Raw genomic sequence first — 26,652 nt, 5'->3', positions numbered from 1 at the left:
CCTTGTTTAAGTTTTGCATGCGTGGTCTTTCTGCGTCCTGGAAAGTTGTGTGGATGGCAACTAGACTTGGTTATTGGGCGGGTCGGGTTGGGGTCAAAGTGGGCCGGTTAATGAAAGAGTCAATTTTAGCGGGTCAATAATGGGCGGTCAAAGCAGGTCGTGGGTTGATAGTGGGGGTAAGGAAAAATGAAAAAAAAGTGAGTCGTATGCGGATACAAGGGAAAACGAAGCTATCCATTTAATTTTTTAAATCATAACTATTTTAATTTTCAAAATTATTGAGTTATAAGTTTCGCACTATATTAACCCTGTCCAATAAAGGCCCTATCCAATTAGAGCCATATCTATAAAAACCCGATATAACCCAAATTTTATACCCGTTGGGCTACCTTGTTTAATAACCAGGTCTAATGGCAATATCCCTTTTTCACGGATAGTTGGTGGTGGTTTATTTTGTACTAGTAGACATTAATTATTCAACAGGATATTAACAAAGCCAATTAAAGTAGCTCTGACTAACAAGAACTACATTGGTATTAGAATTGTAGGGATCTCTTTAAAGGGCTGTTTGGAAAGAGGGAGGGAAAGGAATCAAGAGATGGAGGGAAAGGAAAGGAATCAAGAGAGGGGATTCTACAAAACAAAAGAAGTTTTTGTGTTTCTTGTGAACTTCCATTGTGTTTTAGGAATCTGCTTTTCCTTTGCAATATTTTGTACTTTGATGTTTGTAGAGGCGGTAGAGTAAGAACGATTGACTAAGTCGATTCGTCGGTAGAATGCTATTGTTCATGTCTCGGTCAGTCGGTTGTGGCCTTGTGGGGCTTACTAAACAACTACGAAATGAATGGAAGTTTTAAATTGCCTTTCCCTTTTTTGATTACTCCAACCAAACAACCCCTAACTATCCTCCATTCCATCTCCGAAACCATGGCCTTCATAATGGATAGAGTTTTTTTTTTTGTTAATGTAAAATCAATTCATTAATAAAACATAGTTTCTAAATGCAGATTATATTTTCTTTATACAAAACTTGAAAGGACGATTATACCCCTAATTTTTTTTAACTACAGTTCAACCACAAGAGCCTTGAGGTATATGAATGGTTCTTCACTTATATTTATTATTGATATAGAATCTTGTGATTTGATTACAAACTGGATTTGCTACATCATTCCTTACAAGTAATTCTACATTCGAACCATACACCTAAGTTACAACAAAGCCCTCATGTCTGAACCAGACAACGGTACAAATAGACTATACATTAACCGAGAGCAGCAACTTGTAGCCCTCGTGTATTTACAGCCAAACTACAACTATTTGGCTCTAAAAATATTCAAACTCTGTTGCGTATTCCTATAAGTCAGTCCTTCTAGCTTGAGGCACATGAATTCGGATATGTTGAAAATGCAATATACGGAGTACACTGAACCAAAGAGTATACCTAGCACTCTAGCAGACTAGCATCCAAGACTTGCTTCATGAGATATGCTTAATTTTACTTCTTCTACTCACTCATAGCCTCTGAAGTTAAATACGCCTGCAGCAAGGAAAAGGGGAAAGTAGGAGAAATTGAAAAATTATTAATTATGTTTCACAATTCTATCAGTAATAATTTGGAGTGAATAAAAGGAATATATTAATGGCGATATAAAGATAATGAGCAGATGTATAAAGACATGTACTTTGTTTGGGAATGAGAATATGTGTTCTATTAGCTTTTGTAAAACATTATCATTGCTATTTACTTGATGAAAGAAATTGAGATTGAAATAAAATCAAACTCCCTCCCTTTCCTTTTTTATCTTCTTGTTTTCCTTATTGTGATGTTTCTTTTTGTTCGGAATCTTTCCTTTCGCAGCCTACAATCCACCACCTTTCACATCTAGCTACTCAACTCTAGTGCCTTCTCGAGTCTAAATCTTTTGTCCTACAAAGATGTACCATTATGACGATTATGTGCGCCGCAGCCGCCGCTTGATCTTATGGTCCATATCACCATCACTTTTAACTACATTTCATGTTATACTTGCTACTCCCTCCGTCCCTAAAAGATTGTTCCGTATTCCTTTTTTGGATGTCCCTATTTGTTTGCCCCATACCTTATTTAGTAACTTTTCCCACTTGCTCTCTCTCTCTATCTCTCTCCTCAAGGACCAACCTCACCAACACATGCGCTTTTTACACCCAAAAATTAATAAAGGGAACTTTGCTATATGGGGCAATCTTTTAGGGATGGAGGGAGTAGTTATTTTGTTTTTGGTTTGGTTTTGAGAGTAATATAGGAAAATGATTTGCCAAAAATGGAATAAAATAGAAGTGGGAAAAGCTTCAGGTAATGGCTTGAAAAGGAAAGCGAAAAGAAATTCGCGGAACAGAACTTTTTAGTCTTATACACTTCATTTGTTCTTTATTAATTGCATCAGCTGGAGTTCCGCGCTTATCAATGCACAAGTTTAACAATTAATATCTATTGTTATGTTTTACTAAAAAATATAAAAGTTGATATTTTGAAAGTATATATCAAAAGACATCTCTGACAAGATCACTCATTATTATATTTTTCCTTCCTTTTAAAAATCACAAAATATAGAGGAGGACAAAATATGAATAGTATGAAAGTGCAAATGATGTAATTAATAAAGAAAGGAGGAAGTATTATTATTGACGTACCTGCATGTCCTTTAATTTTAAGATCTTGTTTCGTTTTTCCATACCCGTATTCATGCCCGTCTCTGGAAAACCTAATTTCTAAATCATACGACAAAAGTCAAAACAAGCAAATACATTTCTAGCTGAGTGTGAGACTCTTGGAGGGAAAACAGTTAGAAAATTAGACATACAACGAACTAACAAAGTGGTAAGGTAACCCAAATTACTAACTTTCAATTTGGATTAGGAGGGCAAACAAAATCAAGATCTTTATTGAAATCCAGAGCTTTATTGCAATCTAACTGATATCATGTGTGTTAATTGGGATAGATGAAGGCATGGCACACCTGTATAGAAAAGATTATCCCGCTAGCTCACTAATTGGTGAACGGTCCATGACACCGGATGCTATCTTTGCATTGCTTTGCAGGACAGGGTCAATATCTGGCAACTTGGGAATCTGCAATCAGTATAATCACTACCCTTGTAAGGTCTTATATCTTGTAAAATTCGCTCGTTAGATGTGCCTACAAATCCTACAATGATGCAGTAAGTTTCTGAAATATACAAGATGCACACATACTTGAGCTAATAAATCAATCGTCCGTCGTAGGAGTCGAGCTAGATCACCCTCATCCATTGCGCAATCCATCATTATTTCCCGCCAAGTCAAACCAGAGGCCCAGGCTTCTATCATACCAGAAAATTGGCTATCCAAGCAGCAAGATATCTGCAGTTACAAAATGTGTTGATTAAGGCAAAACATTCAGGGATCATCTCTACTTTATTACTCTCTATGTTCAAATTAGTTTTTGCACTTCTATTTCAAGAAGGACCCACTTTTATTTTAAATCTCTTTTCCCACAACTATTTTAGGGTCACTCATTCTCTCACGTTCAATTAAAAAATAGCCAATGCCTCCTATTTTATATAATTTTTTCAATATAACACGACCACACTAGGACCACTACCTTTTATTACATCTGCCGTTTCAATAAAATAATAATGGATAACCAACCAACTATCACCAAAAACCAAGTCTAAGTGTCAACTAATCTGGTACAACGGGGAATATCATTTATCGAGTTGACAAAACCATTTAACATTAAATTTCCTAATTGTAATGAGTTAATGACTAATAAACATAAGGGGAATTGTTCAATAACGAGCTGAGTGATTATAAGTACAGGGAGTATAATTCCCCCCCAATGAACAAATTGCTGAGATATTAGTCAGCACCTGTACATCATGTCTCTCTTGAATATGCAAAAGATAATTCCTTGGCTCCTCCAAATAATTTATAATGTTGAGCACAGTGGAAGAAGGCTCGTAAATAAAGCTGCAGCCAGTAAAAAAAGGAAGTGGTGAATAAACGAAGTATCTCAAATAATCAAAAATATTTGGTTCAGATTAGACGTTTATGCTACACATGAATATGCAACATATATTGCACTTGACACTGGTGTCTTTTTGGCTCAAAGAAAAATTGTTGAATTTGAAAAACAAAGGCAATGTGGTTTCCAAAGGAGAGTTTATCATCATAAGAAAAGGAATGCTATCTTCTTAGCTAAACTTGGCATGCAACACCCCATAAAAATCAGGCGTTAAATTAAATTATTAGCCTATTAGCTAATAAATAATCTTCCCAGGAGCTTAAAGGTTTAAGTTATACAAGGGAAAAACAAAGGGGAACTATAGCACTACAACTTTCCATCTCTGCCAAAGCAAAATAAAGATAAATATTCCAGAAAATCAACAAGGTAACACACCTGTTATTCTTCCATGGTCGAAGTTTTATCCCTTCACAAACTAGGCTCCCACAGACAGCAGCTAGTTGCGTCGGTTGTAGGTCCAGCAGCACTCTATCTCGAAGAACCATAGCAAGCCAGAGTTCATTTTCTCCTCGCAACGCAGATGCAGTTTCTCCCAGCGGAAATATCACATTGGTATTGATATCTAATGCCCTAGTTTCATGAATAACACTGCTAATCTGTTGATCAAGAACAGAAAGACAGAGTCAAAATACATTCTGCATTGTTGGAGTATTGAATAAAACCCTAAAATGACCCTATCTAGTGAAGACACTGCCAAAAAAGGTCCGAGAACAATCCACAAGTAAAACTGGAGTTGAAATTTGTCACAATAATAGATGTACAGACAGGGAAATTACGAAGTTTTACAGTCCCATACAAAAACATAATAAACAAAAAAAGAGCTAACTTTCAAGGGTGCCTGAAAATGTCTAGAGGGAACCAACCAGCCAATTTAAGGGAAAAAAAATCTGAAGTTGCCGCTTAAAAAGAATTATTATGTAGCATTGAAACTTTACATAATTTGGGTAAGGAATTTTTGTTTTTCATTTTGTTACAGGGGTAAGATGTAATTACTAGAATATGACAGCTTCTAAATATGTTGAGAAAGTAAGAACCAGAAAAATGTTCAGGTATCCACTATCAATCATAGAGGCAGTACCTGCAAAAACTCTTTCCACCCCGAGGGTTCAATCCGCTCAATCCGATCAGTCAAGCGTTTTTCTCTGATCTTCAGGCGCCTTATTTTTCCCACGGTTAATTTTGCTATGTCAAGAACCTTCTTGTATTCTCTAAAGCCTGAAGTACGAGTAATTCTTTTCTTCAAATGTGAAACTTTATTTCTTTGTTTTCTGTAGCATTCTACCGCCTCAAGTTGTGTCGGTGACATGTGAGATGCCTAAGACAGAAGACACGGACAATATCCTTATCTTGGGAACATTGAAGCTCAAAAAACAAGTACAGCAATTTTAAGTATGACATACAAGAAGCAGGATGCCACAATGATAAATAATTGTGAACATCAAGGGACATTTTATTTTTTCTGAAAAGGCAAAGCAAAATAAGTCATTACCTTATCTTCTTCAGATAGGCTACTCAACATAGGAACATTTAAACTCCAAGACCATGTCTCCAGGGATCCTTCCATATGCCATAAACTGCCAAATTCATTATCAACCAGCCTTGCCCACTCCATTCCTTCCTTATCAACAAGCTTGGTCAAAATTTCCCGTGGTAAAGCATCCCCTTCAGTCAAAGCCATGTTTGGGAAGCCTGTTCTGTATACTGCTTTGATACATTTTTCAGTGAAAAGATACCAAGAATTATCTGAACCAAGAGCCACATGATAAGAAGGCTGAAAACATGGCAGCCTTCCAGCAGCATCACTACTTAGCTCTGTTTCCACTATGTTCAGGTTAAAAGAACCATCATTCTGCACCTGTTAGCAAAAAAACACGAAAATTTATACAATCCAGTATAAAGCAGAGCAACAGACACAAAGAAGTGCTAGTTCAAGAATCGCATGCCCAGTCAATTTCTTATTTGTAAGTTCTCTGTAATACACAACATTGATTTTCACCATCAAAGTCATAAGATGTTAACAAGGAAAGCCAGCTAAACCTTCCTTTTAACATTAAACTCAAAGTTCAGGTATAACATCTGAGTCATGAATACGGGATCTTTAACAGTACAATCCCATGAAGGCGCATTAAGACATGGGGTTCCCTTCATCCATATGGTTTAAAGAAGCAAGGTACACTGCAAAGGGTTTTAGACTGGATGTAAAGCTCAAACAACACAATAAATTAATTGATAGTAAACTCTAAACTTGATATGGATGAGAAGGTAAGTATCAGCTTCATAAAGAAAACTTGATATGCAAGTTTTTCCAAAGAAGAAACCTTTGGGAAGTGATACTGTGACATATGGATATGAAAAAAGATGGCATGCCTCCCTAATCCCTATCTTGGTGCTTTTTTAAGTAAACACAACATTTTTCTCGTGGCCTCCGGCCTTCTACAGGAAGGCCAGCAATATTTTGGAGCATGGCAACCCACTACAAAAATACTGTATGAGTGTATAAATATTTAAATAGAAAACAACAAGAAAATAGAAAAATAAAATAAAGAAAGTTTCTATAGTGACCACAAGTCCACAAGAACTGCACACTTACAAGGTTCTTTAATTTTGATCCGTCGAGTGAATGAACCTCTGCCAAGTATACTGCCATAATTGAGTGCTCAACGCCATCCGTATCCTTGTATTCCAGGCACAAAAAAGGTAAGTTACCATCTCCTAGCTCCTTCAATAAAGGTTTCATAGAAGCCATCCTCTCCAGTTCCATCCTCCGTCGAAATTCAACTCGAAGACGCTTTTCTTCCTGAGAGAAACATGGGGGATTTTTAGAGCTTCTTACTGTACATCAAAATGAATGTAAATATCAGACACTACAACATTTTTTTTTCTCATGAAGAGAACACTGATGAAGAAAATCCTTATATCTGTATCTGCTATGAGAATTTATATGCTAACATTACAAGTTTACAACAATTAAGCAAACAACTTTGTAAGCTTTATTTCATGCTAAATAAGTCATTCCAACATTCAGAATTTTCCTTTAAGTAATTAAAAGCAAAAGTCCTAGACAGAGCCAGAATAGCATTGTTATCAGATGAAAGTAAAGCCTCCATGGTTTGTGGAAGTTCTCCTGTTTGTCATTGTCTTATTGAAATAAAGTATATCCTGGATACTCCATGCATTGTTCTTTTCATACTCGGTCAGGTAGTTTTGTGATTGATATACTTGACATCCACAATATAAGGTTCACCTTTTCACAACTAATATCTCGGGGTGCAATAACGGATGCAAGAAGAAGCTATAACGCAAATAAGCAGATACCGGTTCCCACCCGCTGAAAAAAGACAGGGGGTCCCTTAATGTTCTATGGATAAGTCTCAAGAAATATTATAACCAAATTCCAGTAGTTTAACTACCAGGAAAGAGACATGGAGGAGCACCCTACCCTTAACTCTTCCTGCAAACCAGTAATCTCTTGGTATGCTGATTCTGACAACAACTTCCTGATTTTCCTATCAAAAGCATCATCACTGACTTCTGCAGTTAATAATTCTATTTCTTTCTGAACTCTGCCAAGTTCCTCTTTTGAAGCAAGCATTACATTGCTCCCAAGGTAGTTTCCAAAACTTTGCTCAACTAACTTCCTTGCTTCTTCCAAAGTTCGTCCTGTTTGAGAAATCTTGATGCCATCTGCTTCATTTGATCGCCGGGTAACTTTTGCACCCTAAGAAAGACTCAATGATTATTATCAACCAGAAAAAAGAGGTAGCCAGAGTCTAAGAGATTATAGTAGGAGCATACCCCAAGAAGGTTCAAAACCATTCCATATGAAGCAGTAAACTGTGAAACAAGAGGCTCCATGCCAGAAAATAGAAGCGCGCAGCTTTCTTCAGCACCTTCAAAGGGACTCTGGATAAGCACTACATGACCTTTTTCATCTATACCTCGACGTCCAGCACGGCCTGCCATCTGAAACAGCTCATTGGATCTTAGCTGGATACGTCCAGCTTCAGTCCTTTTGCTGAGTGAAGCAATAACAGCTGTCCTAGCAGGCATATTTATTCCTGCAGCAAGAGTTTCCGTGGCAAAAACAACCTTAATGAGGCCCCTCTGAAAAAGCTCTTCTATGAATGATTTCCACAGGGGAAGACAACCAGCATGATGTGCAGCAATGCCCCGTCGGAGGCCCTTTACAGCAGGCTCTCTGACAGCATCAGGGTACTGAATACGAAATCGTTTCAGGGCCAGTTCCACTTCAACCTTCTCACACTCATCCAGAAGCTTGGAACCCTCAAGGTACTGAACAGCTGCATCACAACCTTTTCTGCTAAAAATAAACCAAATTGCAGGCAACATATCCTTTCCTTTAAGATGTTCCAGTGTATCTTCAACTTGAGGAACCTAAAAGATGAATAACTTCTCAAGTTATCTTATCAAATATTGAATCAAACAGTCGTAGAAGGAAAAGAAAAGCAATCAAGTTGCAAAAAGAGCATTGAAGAAGTCAGTCACACGGAAAAGAATGATGATTACAGGGGCATACTAGTGAACGTCGGATCATGTTTATGTCATTTCTTGACAGAGAAGACTGTCTAGACGAGCTACCATACTCCTCATAGACCAGATCACTGTCATCTTTACGTCTTCTAGAATTTCTACGTCTAGATCCCTCATCTTTCTGAGATTTCTCCCCTGAAGCATAAAGGCGAAGATAGTTGACTGAAAGCCTCCTGTTTAAAGGCACCGTGCAGTAGGAGACAGTTAGAGTCACATCCAGTTGCCAGATCCAATTGCATGTACAGAAAGAGTCAAGATAATTGCATGTAAAAAGAACTCTTTAAACAAGTACTGAGAGAAATTGAATTAAAAATTTTGGCTCATATAATCTTCAGATGCTCAAAACAACGTGTTACACACCATGTCCAGCAATCAAATAAAGCATGTTGGTTAGCTCTTATTCTTCACATATTCACCCCTTTCATTGAGGGGCCTAGCTTCTTTAAAGTTTTAAACAATTGCACATTGGCTGTAGGTTTTTAAGCTTTAAACAAATATTAGCTTCTTTATTAGCGATATGAATAAGACTACACTCTTCGAACTCCTGAATAAAACAGACTACCTGCTCACAATGTAAAATGACCGACTTACCTGTTCATACTCGTTCCACTCTCATCAAGAAGTGGAAGCAAAGAGGTTTTCGTAGAAAAAAGCCATGTCAATGGTACAGGACGTTTTGATGATGTAACCAATTCTGTTTTGCCATGAATCTAAAAAGAAACAAAAGGATATCAGATTAAACCATGTATTCGTGCTAAAATTGAATGCATTTGCTAAGAAAATCTGTGCCATAACCCATGTGTTTGACAGTCTATGCAATTGATGCCCTTCATGACTTCATCTGACTTTCTAATCCAACAATTAGTAAAATGTGACTTTAATCAAATTTCTACGTAATCGCAGTTCACAAAGTAATACTCCTATATTAACCTGAACCCAAGGATAGAGGACAATGAGAATCTACTACATCAATATAAAGTTATAAACAATAAAAATCTTTCTGTTCTTTGTGAGGTTAGTTATTTTTACTCTTTGTTCATAGCTTATCTTTGTTGCAGAAAAATCAAGTCAGATTTACTTTTTATTTATTCTAAGGGAAGTTAAATTTACTTCAATGAACTAAGTTTCGGTGATAATGAAACTAAACAAGCCATCCATGTCTTGATGGTTCATTTAATGATTTGGGTATATTGTTTCTTTGTAGTTGCTTCCCTGCTTAGTGGATACAAGGAGCTATACTCCCTTGAAGATTGTAAACCATAATTTCTAAAAATTTGCATTGCTTTGTAAGTGTTCAAAATGCTACATTAAGTAGAACTTCCTAGGGATTCCTTGGTAAACATCTTCCCCCAATTTGCAGGAAGTATAACTTCCAATGATGGTGTTCTTCATTTTGTTCACCAAACAACTTTCCACAAGAAGCACAGCTCTTACAACTTTTAGTTTAATCATATCAGTAGCATAGTTATGTGACTTCGGTAAAATGAGTATCATACTAATACATGTAAGCTGTCCTTTAATTATTATCTGTTGTGCTGTTGTGCATATAATTTTATTGGTTCCACAAAAGAAAGAACTCATAAGACTTGCTCAAGCTCATCCAAGATAATACTCCCTCTGTTCTTTTTTAAATGCATCACATTGCATACTTGCCAATGCTTCATTTTCCATTAGTAGTTGATATTATGAAAATATTTATTGTGACCAATCAAACAACATTTTACATAATAACATTTGACTTTTATAAATTAGTAAAAAAAAATCAAGTCAAAGTTAGTGTATGAATAGTGCCAAAGTCAAAGTGATGCATTTAAAAAGGAACGGAGGGAGCATTTAATCCTCTGCAAAGCAAAGTACCATTTTCAAGCATATTCTTCAAACCTCTGCAAAGCGAAGCCATACGACTTGTGTAGGAATAGGATGTCAACCTCAGCAGAAGCATTTAAAATACTGCGACCACCCTATAAATTTCCTCAATGATTTATCATGCATCAAGATTAAAGAGTACCTGTCCAATCCAACCAGCTAACTCATCTGGATTTGCAACAGTTGCGGATAGACAAATAAGCTGCACTTCTTTCGGGCAATAAATGACCTAATGATCCCAAAGTAAAAAAATAAGTGGGTGCTAGGAAATACTAAAGAAACAATTGCAAGGAAAGCCACAAGGGGAGAAAGGAGAAGAAAAAAACAACATACAGTTTCCTCCCAAACAGTACCACGAGATGTATCACTTAGATAATGTACTTCATCCAAAACAATTACATCAACATCAAATAGCCCACTCCCAGAAGAAACCACTCCAACACTGCATGATACATCAAAAAAAGTTAGAGGCTCAATTGCTTAAAAGCATTATAAAAGATACATAAAGTTGTAAACTTCAATGAATTATTAAATCTATAACACCAAGACTAAATCCAGGCCAGCAGAAATAAATCAAATTTCATCCAAAGTACTTAGAATCTGTCCCCTTACTGTATTTTTTTGTCCAGCTATACACACGAAAAAAGAACTTGCATCATAAATATACATGAGTACATGACTAGTAGAAACATGCTCAAAAAGTCATTGCAGGTTAAGTTTAAAGCTTTATGTGAATTCAGTAATTCACATCCTTTATCAGCCGACAAAATAACGGAATATTGATGGTGATGTGTGCAAATGTGGTTCACAAAGTCTCATACATAGAATCACAAGGCAGCTATATTACTTGTAAGTCTCCATTCCAAATGTTGGTAGAGCGGGGTTATTACAAGACACTTGACGCTTCAAATTAGAGCCGTAATTTACATACATCTGGAGTCCTGATTCCATGAATGCATTCCCTTAGGCAAGTTTGATGATGTCGGATCATTAAAGACCCGAAAACTAATAATGAAGTGAGTATAGACCAAATCTCGAGGTAACATGAGGCATTGTTTTCAAAGGAGCTTCGCACACATTCTGAAATGACTAGCTTCAGCACGCAAGTTGGCATAATCGAATCCTTTCTAAATGTAAGTTATGTATGTTCATTAATACAGTAATGCAAAATGAATTACAAAAACAGATAAATAAATACAAATATCAAAATTTGAAAAATCTAGTGAGTTTTGCCATTAAGTGTGAAGTTTGAGTAGAAATAAAAGAAATGTACCTCTGATACAACATGTTCCGCAAAATTTCTGTTGTCATAATCAAAACTGGAGCATCTTTATTAATAGCAGAATCCCCGGTCAAAAGGCCAACATTACTATCTCCAAATGTATCCCTATAAATAAAAGCACCAAAAATAACGTATAAATATATTATCCATCATCAAACTTGACCTATCCAATTGATTTAACTCTCAAGACCAAAATTTAACAAATTATCATGTATAGGAGTAATACCGAAACTCGCGGAACTTTTGATTTGACAATGCTTTGAGTGGAGTAGTATAGAACAGCCGCTTTCCTTTAGCTACGGTCGCCACCGCCGCGGCCTCTGCTATCAATGTCTTGCCACTGCTTGTCGGCGCCGAAACCACCACCGACGAGCCTCTCAAAAATGCCTTTATCGCCAACCTCTAAATTTTTTTGTTTAAAAATAGTCACATTGTTAACAGATTAGAGCAGCTGGAATTTGTTGAACACTAAAAAGCAGCACAAAATCCTCAATTAATTTAGAGAAAGTGAAATAAAAGTAATAAAATTTAAAACCTGAAATTTGTCAATACGGAAATCATAAATGGAGGCGAGTTCATTGGCGTCAATAATTTCAGAACCAAATTCTCTGACTTCATCGCACAACTTCTGAACTCTCTCTAGCTTAGAATCATTACTACTCCAAACCGACGAGTTTAACTCGTCGTCTTGAGCCTCAACTTCGTCGTCATCCTCCAACTCACCTGAAACTTCCGTATCACCGGAAACATCGTCATACTCATCGGCAGCCTCGTCGTCCTCATCGTCATAATCATCTTCCTCAGCGTCGGAGAGCTGGTTTTCGACGGAGGAGAGAGAATTAGGGCGAAATTGAGAGGTGCGAAGTAATTTGGGGGAACAAAACCCTAATTTGGGGAATTGGATTGTTGAGTGTGAATGAAAAGAAGGGAGAAGCGTGAAGGAGGATAGAGAGAGAGGAGAGAAGGTAGGAAGAATTTGGAGGAGTGTGTTCATGGCGGGAGAGCTGTTGCTTAGCTCTCTTGCTCTCTCCTTCACTTCTCAAACACGCCGCTCAAATTCAATCTCGAATTTTACAAATTATTATTATCATGTTCTTTTTTTCTTATTTTTTCAGAAAATATTTTGAGAAAGTGACGTCGTTTCGATCTTGATGAAATAAGTAGTCTATTGAGTAGATATTTTGCTGACGACGTTATTTCATGATGTGGCACAAGTAACACGAGTACTAATGTAGACTATACTTTGTGTTCCACGAGTAACACGAAACTTTCAAACGATTACTTGTATAAATGGGGTAAATCCGTAAATGTAACAGAAAAAAATGTCAAATATATAAAAAAATTGTGTTCTATTTTTGTTTATGGATGTATAATAGCTTTAACGCAGGGCATGTCACATTAAACATGGTCCAATTTTATAATCTGATAAGTCAAGATAATAATTAGAGACAATTTGTATAGTTAGAAAATTGGTTTGTTTAATGTTCTTGTCCATTTGTAACACTCAAAAGGTGTGATTATTTCACCTTCAAGGTACTCTCACTTTGTCAACCATATTCATTGACCTCACAAACTCACCACATGCATCCAGTATATTGTTTGTCCTCTGCTTCATACACAAATCTCGAAAGACCAATCGCCAACACCAACAGCAATGATAATACCTGTATAAATTAAAGAGTGATTCGAAGGCGATGAATTAATATGAGGCAAGATCCCCCAAAAACATTGACGCAAAAACCTACCTTGAGGAATAGTGGTAATGATAATGAGGGTCGACTTTGGTGAGGTAACCGTTCTAAAGACGGTGGCCACAATGAAGGGTGTATTTCGCTAGTGGTGGACATAGTGACTAGCCCCGGTGCCAAAATTCATGGAAAACTGTAAAATGTTCTCTCATTAACAATTAGGTGATAACAAAATGGTTTAAAACAAGCAGAATTTCCACCATTTTATCTGATACTACATTATCCGCATCAAACATAAACCGTGGTTTTTGGTTGTCCTTTAAGGCAAAAATAAAAGCAATAAAGATTGGTCTTGATGAGTAGCAAAAATAATGGGGAAAAGGAAAACTAAAGACTTAAATGGAGTCAAGCATTTTCAAAGTTCAAAGGCGAATGGATGGAGGAGAGAGTGTTCATAATGCCTATCATTGTTTGTTTGCTTTCACTAATATAAAAGTGAGAAGTTGCTCTCTTTAACTGGTCTATAAGAAAAATAATATAGTCGCAGACTTGGTAATCAATTGTGAAGTCACTTAACACGTAAAACTACAAATAATTATGATATGAGAGTGATGAATAGCTCAGTTGGTTAGAGCTTCCATCCCGGTTTCGGGTGATCTTGGGATCCCCACCCTTGTGGGCTCATTTACACAAAAAAAAAACAAATAATTATGATATCACTATTCAAAATTAGACATATATTTTTCGTAATGCTTTACGAAGTATTAGTGGACGGAGGAGAGAGTGTCCACATTGTCAATCATTGTTTGATTGTCTTACATTACTATAAAAGTGAGAAGTTGCTCTCTTTAATTGGTCTATAAGGAAGATAATATAGTCGCGGACTTGTTAGTCAATTGTAAAGTCACTCATAACATAAAACTACAAATGATTCAGATATCACTATTCAAAATTAGATATATATTATTCGTAATGTTTTGCGAAGTATTAGAGTATCGTTGACAAGCTTAATTTCTAGTTAAAATAAATTTGAAGTCACACTTGTCACTAACACAACAATCAGGTCCAAATTGTTGTTGAATTTACCAATTATACCAAGACCAAAATACCTAAAATTCCAAAATTAAAAAGTTGTTGCCAACACCAATTGTCTTGCGGCTACTTTGATACTTTCCCCTTCATATAGCATCGGTCCACCAAGTCCATATTCCCGTAATCCTCTTTTACCTCATTTCGATCCCCATTTCATTCTCTCTCTCTCTCTCAACCATGGCGCTCCTCCACCGAGTCAACCGAGCGAAATCTCTCTCCTCCCTCCTCCGCCCCCTCACCACCGCACACAACCACCTCCACCGCCCCTTCTCCACCGATTCCTCTAAAACCCTAACCATCGAAACCAGCATCCCTTACAAATCCCACATCATCGAACCCCCATCCCGCTCCGTCGAAACAACCCCGGCGGAACTCATGGACTACTTCCGCACCATGGCCCTCATGCGCCGTATGGAGATCGCCTCCGATTCTCTTTACAAGGCCAAGCTAATTCGAGGATTTTGCCATCTTTATGACGGCCAAGAAGCCGTCGCCGTCGGGATGGAAGCGGCGATTACCAAAAAGGATAATATAATTACAGCCTACCGTGACCATTGCATCTATCTCGCCCGCGGGGGATCGCTTGTCAGCGCTTTCGCCGAATTGATGGGCAGACGGGATGGTTGCTCTAAGGGTAAAGGTGGATCGATGCATTTCTACAAGAAGGATTCAGGTTTCTTCGGCGGTCACGGAATTGTTGGAGCGCAGGTTCCATTGGGTGTAGGTCTGGCTTTTGCTCAGAAGTATAAGAAGGAAGATACTGTGAGTTTTGCGTTGTACGGAGATGGTGCTGCTAATCAAGGCCAATTGTTTGAGGCTTTGAATATGGCTGCTCTTTGGGATCTGCCTGCTATCCTCGTTTGCGAGAACAATCACTGTAAGTGATTATTTGACTTTTATTTGTGAGAACAATTATAATTTTGTTATTGGTAATTTTTTTGGTTTGTTTACTTGTAATTGGATTTGGATGAATTGCTGTGATCTTAGTTAATCAATTATATCCCCCCAAACAAAGGAGTTGATTTGAAGTTTTTGTTTGGTGAGTTTTAATGGTAAAGAGCTGAATTTGGGAATTGGGTTAATTTTTCGGATAATTTAAGCATGAGAATATGTTTGCTCGTAACACTATAGTATGCCAATTAAGAAAACCTCGTTTGCAGAGGAGTTAATTAAAATATACTTCACTAAACATAATCAGAACTCGACAAGTGTACATTGGGACACTGATATTTATAGGAATAATAAAGGAAAGATAAAAGAATTTGGTGCCATTGTTGAACTGATTAGCATTTTATTTTCTTTCTGTATTTGTATGGAGTTGACACACGGCCCAATAATCAAAATCTCGGTGAAAATTATCATTGTTGTTCTAGTTCTTATTGGATTTGTATTTGTGGTGGAATCTAGAAATGTTAGGTACATTGGGCTTTTAATGTTATGCCTAGTGACTGATGTTAGTGGCTGTAATTGATTCATGATTTGCATTTGTTTTAGATGGTATGGGAACTGCAGAATGGAGGGCTGCAAAGAGTCCGGCCTATTACAAACGTGGAGATTATGTTCCCGGATTAAAGGTTTGATATATTTTGGTTTTCGTTTTTGGTTTATTGGTATTTTGAATACTCATTATAATCATTTACGCTGATAATGGTCCAAAGGTGCTAGCCAATTTTCCAAATTTAGGAACTTTTAGGGCTTATGTTTTTGCTGTTGTAGAACATGGAGCTCAAGGATGCTAAATGGTAGTATTTATTGATTGGTTTTTAAAAAGTTGTTGAATGTCTTTATTTGTTTTCATAAGCAACTCTATTTCGTAGAATTGTAGTATATCTCAAAGAGTTTTTGTTCATCTAGTGAAATGTTAAGAGCCTACTAGTAGCATTTGGTGATCTACCAGTAGTGCAACCATATAGATAATAACAAATGTTGGGTAGAGTCAACTGCTTAGTTTGTAAAAAAAACCGAGTAGGTAGTTAAAGGTATGCACTTTGGTGATGTTATCGTCTCATAATATTCTTGGTGAACTTCTCTGTTCAGGTTGATGGTATGGATGTATTGGCAGTGAAACAAGCTTGCCAATTTGCGAAGGAGTATGTTTTGAAGAATGGGCCAATTGTAAGTATATGTCACGCTATCCATTTGTTTTTTCTTTTCTAAAAGGTTCTTGCGACTTGTTTTTCTGAGATTTTGATGTCACATGGGATGCATTTCTGTCCTTATTTATCATTTTTGCTTCTGTGTCTGTCTTTAGATACTTGAGATGGACACTTACAGGTATCATGGACACTCAATGTCTGATCCTGGAAGCACCTACCGGACACGTGATGAGATATCAGGCATTAGACAGGTATAAAGTTAGTTTGTGAATTTCAATGGAACTAATTTTTTCAGTTGGAGATTTTATACAACATTTTGATGCATTTCTTCACAGGAACGTGATCCCATTGAGAGGGTCAGGAAGCTGATATTGGCCCATGATATTGCTGTAGAAAAGGACCTAAAGGTAATGCTGTTTGTTTGAAGGAGCTGCATTGTTGATTTTGTTCTCGGGCTTTATTTTTGTAGTACAGTTTCGTGTGAAGTTTCTATGACTCTATGAGTATGACGTCTGACTATTACCCGGCCACGTCAAATTATAATAAGACTACATTGAATTGAAATTTTGTTATCTAATCTGTTTTCTTTTCATGCCTTGATGCAGGATATTGAAAAGGAGGTTAGGAAAGAAGTAGATGAAGCTATTGCTAAGGCCAAGGTAAAACTTTCTTTCTATGTTCTATTTACGTATTCGTTATCTATTTGTTTTTTTTTTTGGTCTCAAGATCTATTGTTTTCTGAGTTGCTGCTAATTTGTGATCCCAGGAGAGTCCCATGCCTGAGAATTCTGATCTTTTTACAAATATCTACGTGAAAGGTTATGGGGCAGAGGTAAGTGTCCACACATTTCCTTGAACCAACTCTTTTTTTTTTCATGTGTTTTCTCATGTTGTTTTGGAACTTTCCCAATAGAAGAAATGGGTTTGGTTGGTTTTTTCAGTTTACACAGAATCTCATAGACTCTAAGATAAGAGTGCATGCTTAGAATGGTTTCACAATGTATACAAGTGATAAGTTAATTATTAATTGTGATCCAAAATTGAGTTGTGAGCTTCTGTGGTGATTAACACGAGATTTGACCTGGGAAATTAGTGTCATGGTGTAAACATAGCTTTCCCAACTCCATTTTTTTTTCTTGGTAAGAAAAAATTGTATTCACACCAAAAATCATTCACATCGTAAATTCTCCAGAGGAGGGCTTGGAAGAACTCCCTAAACCCGAAAAAGAACCGCAGCTAGAGCAAAAGCAAGAACCGTTTTCCTGAATTGAGATCCCTTAAATTTCTGACTGCACCACAAAAGCAATTGATATACCTTGAAATTCTGTCTGCACCACAAAAGCAATTGAACAGTTGTCATTTGTCAAGTTCCTTTCCTGGATTGAATTCCCAACCAACCCAAGATATTGTCAATACACTGCTTACTATAAGTGCAATCCCCTAGCAAATGCTTGTCTTTTTCTGGCTGCAAGCCACAAATAATTCGTTCCTGGTTGTCACAGAATCCAATTTTGAAGAGTTTTGCTCTAGTTTGCAATCCTCCCAGGCTAGCTAGCCAAGAATGAACCAATGTTTCGGAATTGTAAGTTTGTTCCACACACTGTAACTCCAGTCTCGGGTAGTGTGATCTCCCTGTAAGTCTACAGTCTTTGTAGACTGTGAATTCTGTACTTCAGATTAGGGGAATAGTTATGGATTTCTACCCGAGCCATGAGATCCTTGTTCACCTTGAATATACTCTTCCACGCAGAGCTGGCGGTTGCAGGAGCCTCATAATCCCACCAGTTACTTTGCAGATATACATAGCATGAACACATCTCATCCATAAAGAGTCTTTTCTTTAGCAATACCCCACACCAATTTCCCAACTGCAGCGTGGTTACAGAGCATGGTGTTCCTGATGCCGAGCCACCAGATTTTCTTTGAGTATAAACCTGATCCCAAGCTACATATCCTGGTATATGTCTTTTGGCAACAAAAAGAGTTGACCCCAATATACATGTAAAGTCATTAGGATAGAATTTACTAACTGAAGTCTCCCGGTAAAAGAGATGTGCCTGCTGCTCCAAATCCTGATTATAGCAGTCATCTTGTCAAGTAGCTGCTCACAGTCAGCCACTTTAAGCCTGGTTGCATTGATGGGAACCCCAAGGTACCTAAAAGGGAGACAACCAAGCTGGAAGCCAGAGGCTTCTGTGATTCTCTTGACGTCAGTTTCCTCCATACCACTGCAGTAGACGGCAGATTTAGAAAAAATTGCTTGTAGACCCGTGATGGCCGAGAACAACAGTAAGCCCTGAAGCATTAGGTGTACACATTAGAACTCACCCTTGCGATCAAAAGATCATCAGCAAAACGTAGATGGTTCAACTTCACGGCTTTGCGTATAGGCTGAAACTGAAATTCAGGGGAGAAGGGATCCCCTTGTCTCACCCCTCCCCCTCTCTTTGGGTTGAAAGCACAAAACATGCCATAAATGACATTGCAGCAAGATATTAGTCTGTAGTCGGTCACAGATAGAGAGCATTTTACCTTTGGGATCAAATTAATAATTTTTGGCATTTAGTTCCTTTAGCAGCTTCTCATTAGAGAACAATTCCCTCATTGCTTCAGTGACATACTTACCAACCACTTCCCATGAAGCTTTATAAAAGCAGCTGCCATTACCATCAATACCAGGAGCTGAATGAAAATCGACATTAAAAATTGCTCTTTTGATCTCATCCCAACCCCGAAATTAGTATTGAAATATTTTTGACCTTTGAAAAATCATCTCATTCATCAACGGCCTTTGACCAGATATCTAGGTGAACGCCCTTTTAACAAGCTGTGAACTTATATGGTCATGAGAAATTGAGAGTAGTTAATTGTCTCATCATTCTTGACTTCAGTGTTAGGTTACTGCTGTTTTTTCATGGATGAAGGACTGCCTCAACAAATTATTGGCATTGTATGACCAAATTTACATTCTTAGTATATGGGCGGAATTATTTATGGATTTTAAGTGACTGTATAACTGCTACAATGTGTGCTAATAATGATACTGTGTGATGTTTAGTTATATACTAAATTTGTGTTTGATCGGCATGTTAATTTGTTATCTTTGCAGTCATTCGGCGCAGACAGGAAAGTGCTTAGAACTGCTCTGCCATGAGCCAAAGTGATGTTCTGATGTGAGTCATTTGAGATGGAAACTTCAAATAAAAGTTTTGACCCGATTTATCATTTAGTGCACGGGTGAACCGATTTATCCTCATTTCATGTTTCGAGGATATCATGTTGCACAAATGGCATGATTGTATTGGTTCAATTTTTTTTAATCATTTGGTAATTGTATGGTGTGTTGAAATTCGTAGCCAGAAGAGGTCGAATGCTAAAAACTGCACGGTTGACATCAAACGTTTTGTGTACAGAGTTACACTATTTGAAATTGATAATTGAAAGTAGTGAACTAATACGAGTACTCCTTCAACCGTAATAATGTTTGAAAATTTACGGAGTAGAAAGTATACTTGATTTTCATTTAAAGTATTGTACTTTCTTCGTTCTGTAATGATTTCTTAACAATATACGTATATAATGAGCAAATCCATACGACATTTTTGCGTAAGCATGAAGATTTGAACCATACGTAGGATTAGACTCTCTGATCAATTATTTCCATAGAATTTTCCAATTATGTACTCTTACTGTAACCAAGCAAGGCTTGGCCTAGTGGTAAAGGTTTGGCCTCATAACCTCAAGGTTATGGAATCAAACCCTACTAGGGGCTTTTTGGGAGTGAGGATTTTCCCTATAATCCCCCCTCACTTCCAATGAGTCTGACCTGTAAAGCTGGCTGGAAATACCTGTGTGAGGTACCAGTGCAGTAGGGTCCTTCATCTTAACTTTAAAAAAAAAAAAAAAAAAAAAAAATACTCTTACTGTATATTGTACTCCATAGATTGTTATTATTTTTTATACTATTATGGTAGACTATTAAATATTAATGAAGTATAAATTAAGGAACTTATAATTAGTAACAAAGATGAGAAGATTTATATATTACTTTATTATTTTTCTGCCAATCATTCTTTAATTACAATTATACGTAATTAAGTGATGCTAGACTTTGAATGTTAAAATTTGCTACGTAACCTAGCAGGTGATTAAATTACTATTTTGTTGCTTTTAGAAAGCTTATTAAGCTTATACTCCTGTCTACAGTAACTGGAAAGGACAACCTAATAGGATTAGTCAAGTTAAAAGAGTTTTTATTAAACTGGCTGGGGTCAATATGACATAAGTTCTAGCTTAATAATTTTTTGATTTAAAAATATAACACAATAGATCATTTGGTGGTAAAGTGAGATACTAATTATAGTTTAGAATATGTTTGTATTGGTTGTTTTAACAAATAACAACTTTGACTGAAATTAATTTGAATTATGTTTTGTTTTGTTCACCTTATTTTTATTTCAGGAAAATAAGTTTAAATATTATAATAATTTCAGATAAAATAGGTTTAGGAAAAATAAAGGTTAATTTATAACTGAACAAGTTTTGATGAGTTATACGAATTGCTATTCTGTAATAAGTAGAAATAAGTTCAACTAAGTTCTGGTAAAATAAGTTAAAATCATGTAACACTACAAGAATTTGTATCTTTAACGATAACCTATTTACGACGGGTCAAAATCCGTCGCAAAAGCCTTCTGCGACGGAGCTAACAACCAAACAAAGACGGGAACAACCGTCGCAAATGTCTTTTATGACGGATTAACGACGAAATTTTACATTAACGACAACCGCCTTTTATGACGGGTTCGCGACAGGAAATCCCGTCATTAATCAACGATTATTTGAAAATTATTAGGTACACCCGGGTGCACCGTGCACTCAAGGGTATTTTTATGCCCGTTAATGGTCCCTACTATATTTTCTCCTCATATGTAAGGAGAAAATATAAGAGGGTGCACCGTGCACCCGGGTACATACATGTAATATGCTCTAATGATTATTGGCCTTTAGCAACGGGATTTCCCATCGTAAATGGTACAATTTCTTATGGTGTAAATAAAACACACTCCTAATTCCAACCAAATAGAATATACTTCTATTTCACTTCGTGATAAAGAAAATACAATTGAAAGATATATAACTATGAACTTATGGAGTATCTAAACATTTTTTTTTTTTTTAAAAAAAAGAAAAACAAAAGGAGGTTGAAAACTGATTATTTCACTAAACGAAAATAATAAAAATAATCAGCAGCCATCAAATTAAAATTGAAAATGATTAATGCAAATGCTTTGACTGGTATAGTGATGCATACGGAGCATTTGCGTACTCCCTTTAAAATTTAGAAAGAATGGACATTGACTTTAATCATGCATGTGCACAATTGATTTATTTATTTCATGTGTTTATTTCCTTTGCATCCCGAAGAATCTCTTCTGCATAAATCAACTATTGATCGACCTCTAAGACCTGGATATAATTTCGTCTTATTACTCATAATTTATTAAAAAAAAACAAAAAAAAACTATAGAGCTCCTTAATATCCACATAAAATATCGGTAGTACTTGTACTTAAGATTGAATGTTAAAATAAAGTTTGTGTTTACGTTCGTGTAAAACCAGTTTCTTTTTTAAAAAAGAAAAATATATAAGCACACATTTCTTGTGTAATCAATAGATCTTTTAGTAATCTACACACATAAAATATTATGGCATAATTAATAGTTAATTAAATACTCCGTATATACTTATGTCTTGAAATGTTTAAGATGATGTTCTGTTCAACGTATTTGACTTATTTCAAACAAAATAAGTTCAGATAAATTTAGTTAAGTTCTGATCATTTCAGATAATATAAATTCAGCAAAAATAAGTTTTTTTTTCAAATATATTTAACCACAAATAAGTTTCTATTTCCAGACAAAATCAGTTTTTTTCATATAAAATAAGGACCACACCTTGACCCTTACAATTTTTTTACCCCAAGATCCGCCACTGGCTTGCGTACATATGTAGTACTACATACTTAGTGTATATTAATCAAAATCATGCAGTCATTTTCCGGCCACCTAATTAATCCAATCCCATCTTATATTATTCAAAACAAGAAAAATCAACCATGGCACCTCAAGATTTCATACTTACAATTTGAAGTTCAACAAACTGGTCTTCAAAAAATTTGTATTTTTTTGTATTAGTCAATTAAATTGAAAAGGGATGTAATCAAAACCAAATTCTTAACAATTAAATTCAAGAAAACTTCATGGAATACGTTACTAATTATCCATGTTCATACAATTATTAGCTAGTTTTCCTTCCTATAAATATATAAAAATTAAACCTTGGATAATCTTAAACCACTATCAAAATCTCTATAAGCTAGGTCCATACCAAAAACACAAACATGAAGTTCCAAAAGTTTGCAATATTTTCCATTTTAGCCTTATTTTTGTTGCCAATTCTTATCACTCCAAATGAAGCAACAACTATAGTTCCAAACCAAAATTCCATTCAAAATAGATTAATAAAATGTCTTACAAACCATTCAAATGATTCTTATCCAATATCACCCCTCATTTATGCACCGGAAAACACCGCCTTCTCAACCGTGTTACAATCCTACATAAGAAATCTCCGGTTCAACACCACCACAACTAGTAAACCCTTACTTATTATAACGGCTACTCATGTCTCCCACATCCAAGGAGCAATCTTGTGTGCCAAGGAACATGGTATTGAGATGAAAGTCCGAAGTGGTGGTCATGACTATGAGGGTCTCTCTTATATCTCTATAGTCCCGTTTTTCGTGGTTGATATGTTCAATTTCCGGTCAGTCGACGTCAATATCGAGGAGGAGACGGCTTGGGTGGACGCCGGTGCAATCCTTGGTGAAGTATTCTATGGAATTGCTAACAAGAGTAGTACTCATGCTTATCCTGCCGGAGTTTGTCCGACAGTCGGCGCCGGCGGCCATATCACCGGAGGTGGTTATGGTAATTTGATGAGAAAATATGGACTTACAAGTGATAATCTTGTGGATGCTAAAGTTGTGGATGTACAAGGTAGGGTGCTTGATCGTGCAAGTATGGGAGAGGATCTCTTTTGGGCTATTCGAGGTGGGGGTGCCTCGAGTTATTGTGTCATTCTTTCTTATAAAATAAAATTGGTTAAGGTTCCTGAAAAGGTAACCGTTTTTAGGGTTTTAAGAACGTTGGACCAGAACCTAACTGACGTTGTTGAACAATATCAACGTGTTGCTCCGAATTTGGATCACAACGCGTTCATTAGGCTAACCCTAGGTGTTACAAACTCGACAAAAACCGGCCTCTTGACAAACCAAGCAACGTTTAGATGCTTATTTTTAGGTGACACACAAACCCTTGTTTCCTTAGTGCATGAGAATTTTCCCTTGTTAGGTCTACAAAAGTCAGATTGTCATGAGATGAGTTGGTTAGAATCCGTACTTTTCTATTCTGACTTTGCTAATGGAACTCCACTTGAGACTTTATTAAATAGGCAACCTTCAAGTTTGACTTCCCTTAAAAGAAAGTCGGACTATTTGAAGAACCCGATTCCAAGAAACGGGTTAGAAGTGCTATGGAAAATAATGGTTGAATTACGAACTCCTCAACTTACGTTCAACCCGTACGGAGGCCGAATGGCCGAAATACGGGCCGACACGACACCGTTTCCACACCGGGCCGGAAACATGTTCAAGCTCCAATATGCGACTAATTGGAACGAAGGAGAGAATGAAAGATCGAACTATTATATAGATTTGACAAGAAAGTTGCATGCATATATGACTCCTTTTGTTTCAAAGAACCCTAGGGAAGCATTCCTTAATTATAGGGATATTGACTTGGGAATTAATCATCAAGGTCCTAAAAGCTACGTTGAAGGTAAAAGATATGGGATGATGTATTTTAAGGATAACTTTGATAGGTTGGTGAAAGTTAAGACTATGGTTGATCCAAATAACTTCTTCAGGAATGAGCAAAGTATTCCGATTCTTCCACATTAATTAAACACTTAAATTATGAATAGATTTGTATTTTAAAGTTTATGAAGCATTTGCTTATATTGATTTGTTTGTAACATAGGGTTGATTATGTTTTAATCTTGCATGTAATATGTCATGTTAAATATTTAGTTGTATGTTGATTGTTTACTTGTTGTCTTAGCTTGTTGCCGTGTTAATTAAATTGTATAATACTTTGTACGTATATAATGAAAGCGACTATTGTTACTTAAAAAGTAAGTGCATCTTAGTACTCCTAAGTTCCCTGAAAAAAACAAAAATAGTACTCCTAACTTTTGAGTACTCAGTATTTAATTATTTAAGGTTGAATCAAATGATATTGTGAAATATAAACATAGTTAATTCAAGTGGCGGATTTTGAACAATTTTACAGGGGGATCAGTTGAAAAAAAAAATAAGCAATATACTACGAAATTATACACTTATACACAGATTTTGGAGGCGGGTCGTAACTAAAAATACACTATAAAATTTTTCGGTCGAAGGGGCCAGGCCCACCCCTAACATAACTAAAATCCACCCCTAGTTAAATCTAATAAGATTTCACATGACTATGTTCTTTATGTATAAATAATCATCAAATTAAGTCGATCAAAGAAAAATATATAAATAGTGTAAAAGTCAAAACGATGCAACTAAAAAAGAACAGAGTTACTATGTGACTACCTCAACAAGGCATTGGAATTGTAGGGCCAAAATAACATGCTTAATTAGTGTACGAGTGATTTTTTATTTTGTTTTATGAGAGAAAGAAGCAACCAATATATTAAGTTAAATCTAATTCCGCCAAAGTTTGTAATCTTTGGGGGACGAGGTCAATAAACCTTGTAAAACTCGCTGCTGCTGCTACTGCTACTGCTACTGTTACTGCCACTATAAGAAATTGTACCATTAAATCCGTCGTTAAAGGCCAATAATCATTGATTAACGATGAGATTTTCTGTCATGGACCCGTCATAACAGGGGGCCGTCATTAATGGAAAATCCTGTCGGAAAAGACATTTGCGACGGTTGTTCCCGTCTTTATTTGGTTGTTATCCCCGTCGCAAAAGACTTTTGTGACGAAATTTTTGACCCGTCGTTATTAGGTTGTCATTAAAGATATAGATTCTTGTAGTGTGCCACTGCATCCACCTTACGTACCCGAGCTTTCAAACACAACCTTGTTCCTACAATGGCAAGCAGTCCACGGTGTTAGCACAAAATGTGAGCGTAGGTAAATGTACTCGTGTTTTGATGAAAAAACTAGCAGAAAGAGAAGAAAGGAACAAAGTGATAGACTTCTTCCTTATGAGATTGAACACTGCTTGTGATAATTTGAAGCAAAATATCATAATTAACTCATAAGTATGAAACCACTTCCTTATGTCAACAAGGCTCATCACATAGGGTTGCAAGTTCAGAATCAGAAAGAGATTAGTAGTGTGCTTGATAATTACAATGAAGTTAATTAGCGCCCTAAAAACGAAGGGGAAGAAAAAATGGAAAAAATATGCCATCATTGTAATATATATGATAGGCCATACAAGGATCAATGTTTTAAGATCCATGGATATCCTGAATGGTTCAGTAAATTTAAGCAGAAAATCAAGGTTAGTTATATATGTTTCTTAATTAGCATTCCCTCAAATTTTAAGTAGGTTAAAATATATTCCTATGTTTTGTTATATATATATTGATGAATTAATATAATTGTTGATTGTTATTTGAAATTGATTATGATCACTGATAAGTATATATTTTTGTTGAAACACCATGTTGTTCATATGTGAGTTGTCCCACGTTGGAGAAAAATGGGAGAAAATAACACCTAATAAGCTTGTGGAATTAGGTTTATAAGTGGACTAACTCTCCTCCTATTTATAGGGTTGCCCGATATGGAAAATCTGATTGAACAAGAGATCACTGCTCCATCTAGTTCAAATCTTTCACTTAACTCAACCCTTATTTTGCATAAAATGCCCAAGAGTATTGCTGCCAGGAGAATACT

The 26,652-nt window shown here is 36.3% G+C and overlaps 3 protein-coding genes across 4 annotated transcripts; 2 read left to right on the top strand and 1 right to left on the bottom strand.

Annotated features, from left to right (window-relative positions):
• Positions 1-1,092: 1,092 nt before the first annotated feature.
• LOC110789532 (DExH-box ATP-dependent RNA helicase DExH15 chloroplastic) lies at positions 1,093-12,819 on the bottom strand. 2 transcript variants are annotated; one of them, XM_021994221.2, is made up of 18 exons: positions 12,281-12,819; positions 11,972-12,147; positions 11,737-11,850; positions 10,797-10,905; positions 10,606-10,692; positions 9,189-9,307; positions 8,584-8,770; positions 7,842-8,441; positions 7,486-7,764; positions 6,637-6,843; positions 5,536-5,901; positions 5,125-5,361; positions 4,422-4,642; positions 3,892-3,991; positions 3,236-3,382; positions 3,000-3,112; positions 2,674-2,751; positions 1,093-1,540 (listed from the first exon to the last, which is right to left on the bottom strand). In XM_021994221.2, the coding sequence occupies exons 1-16, from the start codon at positions 12,737-12,739 to the stop codon at positions 3,014-3,016; spliced, it is 3,507 nt and encodes a 1,168-aa protein (XP_021849913.1). In that variant the 5' UTR covers positions 12,740-12,819; the 3' UTR covers positions 1,093-1,540; positions 2,674-2,751; positions 3,000-3,013. The 2 variants fall into 2 exon arrangements, with proteins under 2 accessions (XP_021849913.1, XP_021849914.1); XM_021994222.2 differs by having other exon boundaries at positions 2,674-2,744.
• Positions 12,820-14,592: 1,773 nt separating this feature from the next.
• On the top strand, positions 14,593-20,076 carry LOC110789533 (pyruvate dehydrogenase E1 component subunit alpha, mitochondrial). Its single transcript, XM_021994223.2, has 8 exons — positions 14,593-15,402; positions 16,020-16,099; positions 16,563-16,640; positions 16,777-16,872; positions 16,957-17,028; positions 17,227-17,280; positions 17,388-17,453; positions 19,731-20,076. The coding sequence occupies exons 1-8, from the start codon at positions 14,703-14,705 to the stop codon at positions 19,773-19,775; spliced, it is 1,191 nt and encodes a 396-aa protein (XP_021849915.1). The 5' UTR covers positions 14,593-14,702; the 3' UTR covers positions 19,776-20,076.
• A 2,840-nt stretch (positions 20,077-22,916) lies between these two features.
• Positions 22,917-24,871, top strand: LOC110789506 (berberine bridge enzyme-like 8). Its single transcript, XM_021994185.2, has one exon. The coding sequence runs from the start codon at positions 23,025-23,027 to the stop codon at positions 24,642-24,644; it is 1,620 nt and encodes a 539-aa protein (XP_021849877.2). The 5' UTR covers positions 22,917-23,024; the 3' UTR covers positions 24,645-24,871.
• Positions 24,872-26,652: the final 1,781 nt, after the last annotated feature.

The sequence above is a fragment of the Spinacia oleracea genome, chromosome 1 (assembly GCF_020520425.1).
Source record: "Spinacia oleracea cultivar Varoflay chromosome 1, BTI_SOV_V1, whole genome shotgun sequence".
In the NCBI taxonomy this organism is placed as follows: domain Eukaryota; kingdom Viridiplantae; phylum Streptophyta; class Magnoliopsida; order Caryophyllales; family Amaranthaceae; genus Spinacia; species Spinacia oleracea.
The sequence above is the reverse complement of the archived record's forward strand: the minus strand, read 5'-3'. Positions and strand labels throughout refer to the sequence as shown.

Bases quoted from the DNA above. Each gene is read 5' to 3' on its own strand.
- LOC110789506 (XM_021994185.2), top strand. From the start codon at position 23,025: ATGAAGTTCCAAAAGTTTGCAATATTTTCCATTTTAGCCTTATTTTTG.
- LOC110789532 (XM_021994221.2), bottom strand. From the start codon at position 12,739: ATGAACACACTCCTCCAAATTCTTCCTACCTTCTCTCCTCTCTCTCTA. The intron at 11,851-11,971 runs GTATTACTCCTA...TTTTATTTATAG, and splicing joins CAAAAGTTCCGCGAGTTTCG to GGATACATTTGGAGATAGTA. The intron at 4,643-5,124 runs GTACTGCCTCTA...CTTGATCAACAG, and splicing joins GGTGGAAAGAGTTTTTGCAG to ATTAGCAGTGTTATTCATGA.
- LOC110789533 (XM_021994223.2), top strand. From the start codon at position 14,703: ATGGCGCTCCTCCACCGAGTCAACCGAGCGAAATCTCTCTCCTCCCTC. The intron at 16,641-16,776 runs GTAAGTATATGT...GTCTGTCTTTAG, and splicing joins TTTTGAAGAATGGGCCAATT to ATACTTGAGATGGACACTTA. The intron at 17,029-17,226 runs GTAATGCTGTTT...GCCTTGATGCAG, and splicing joins CTGTAGAAAAGGACCTAAAG to GATATTGAAAAGGAGGTTAG.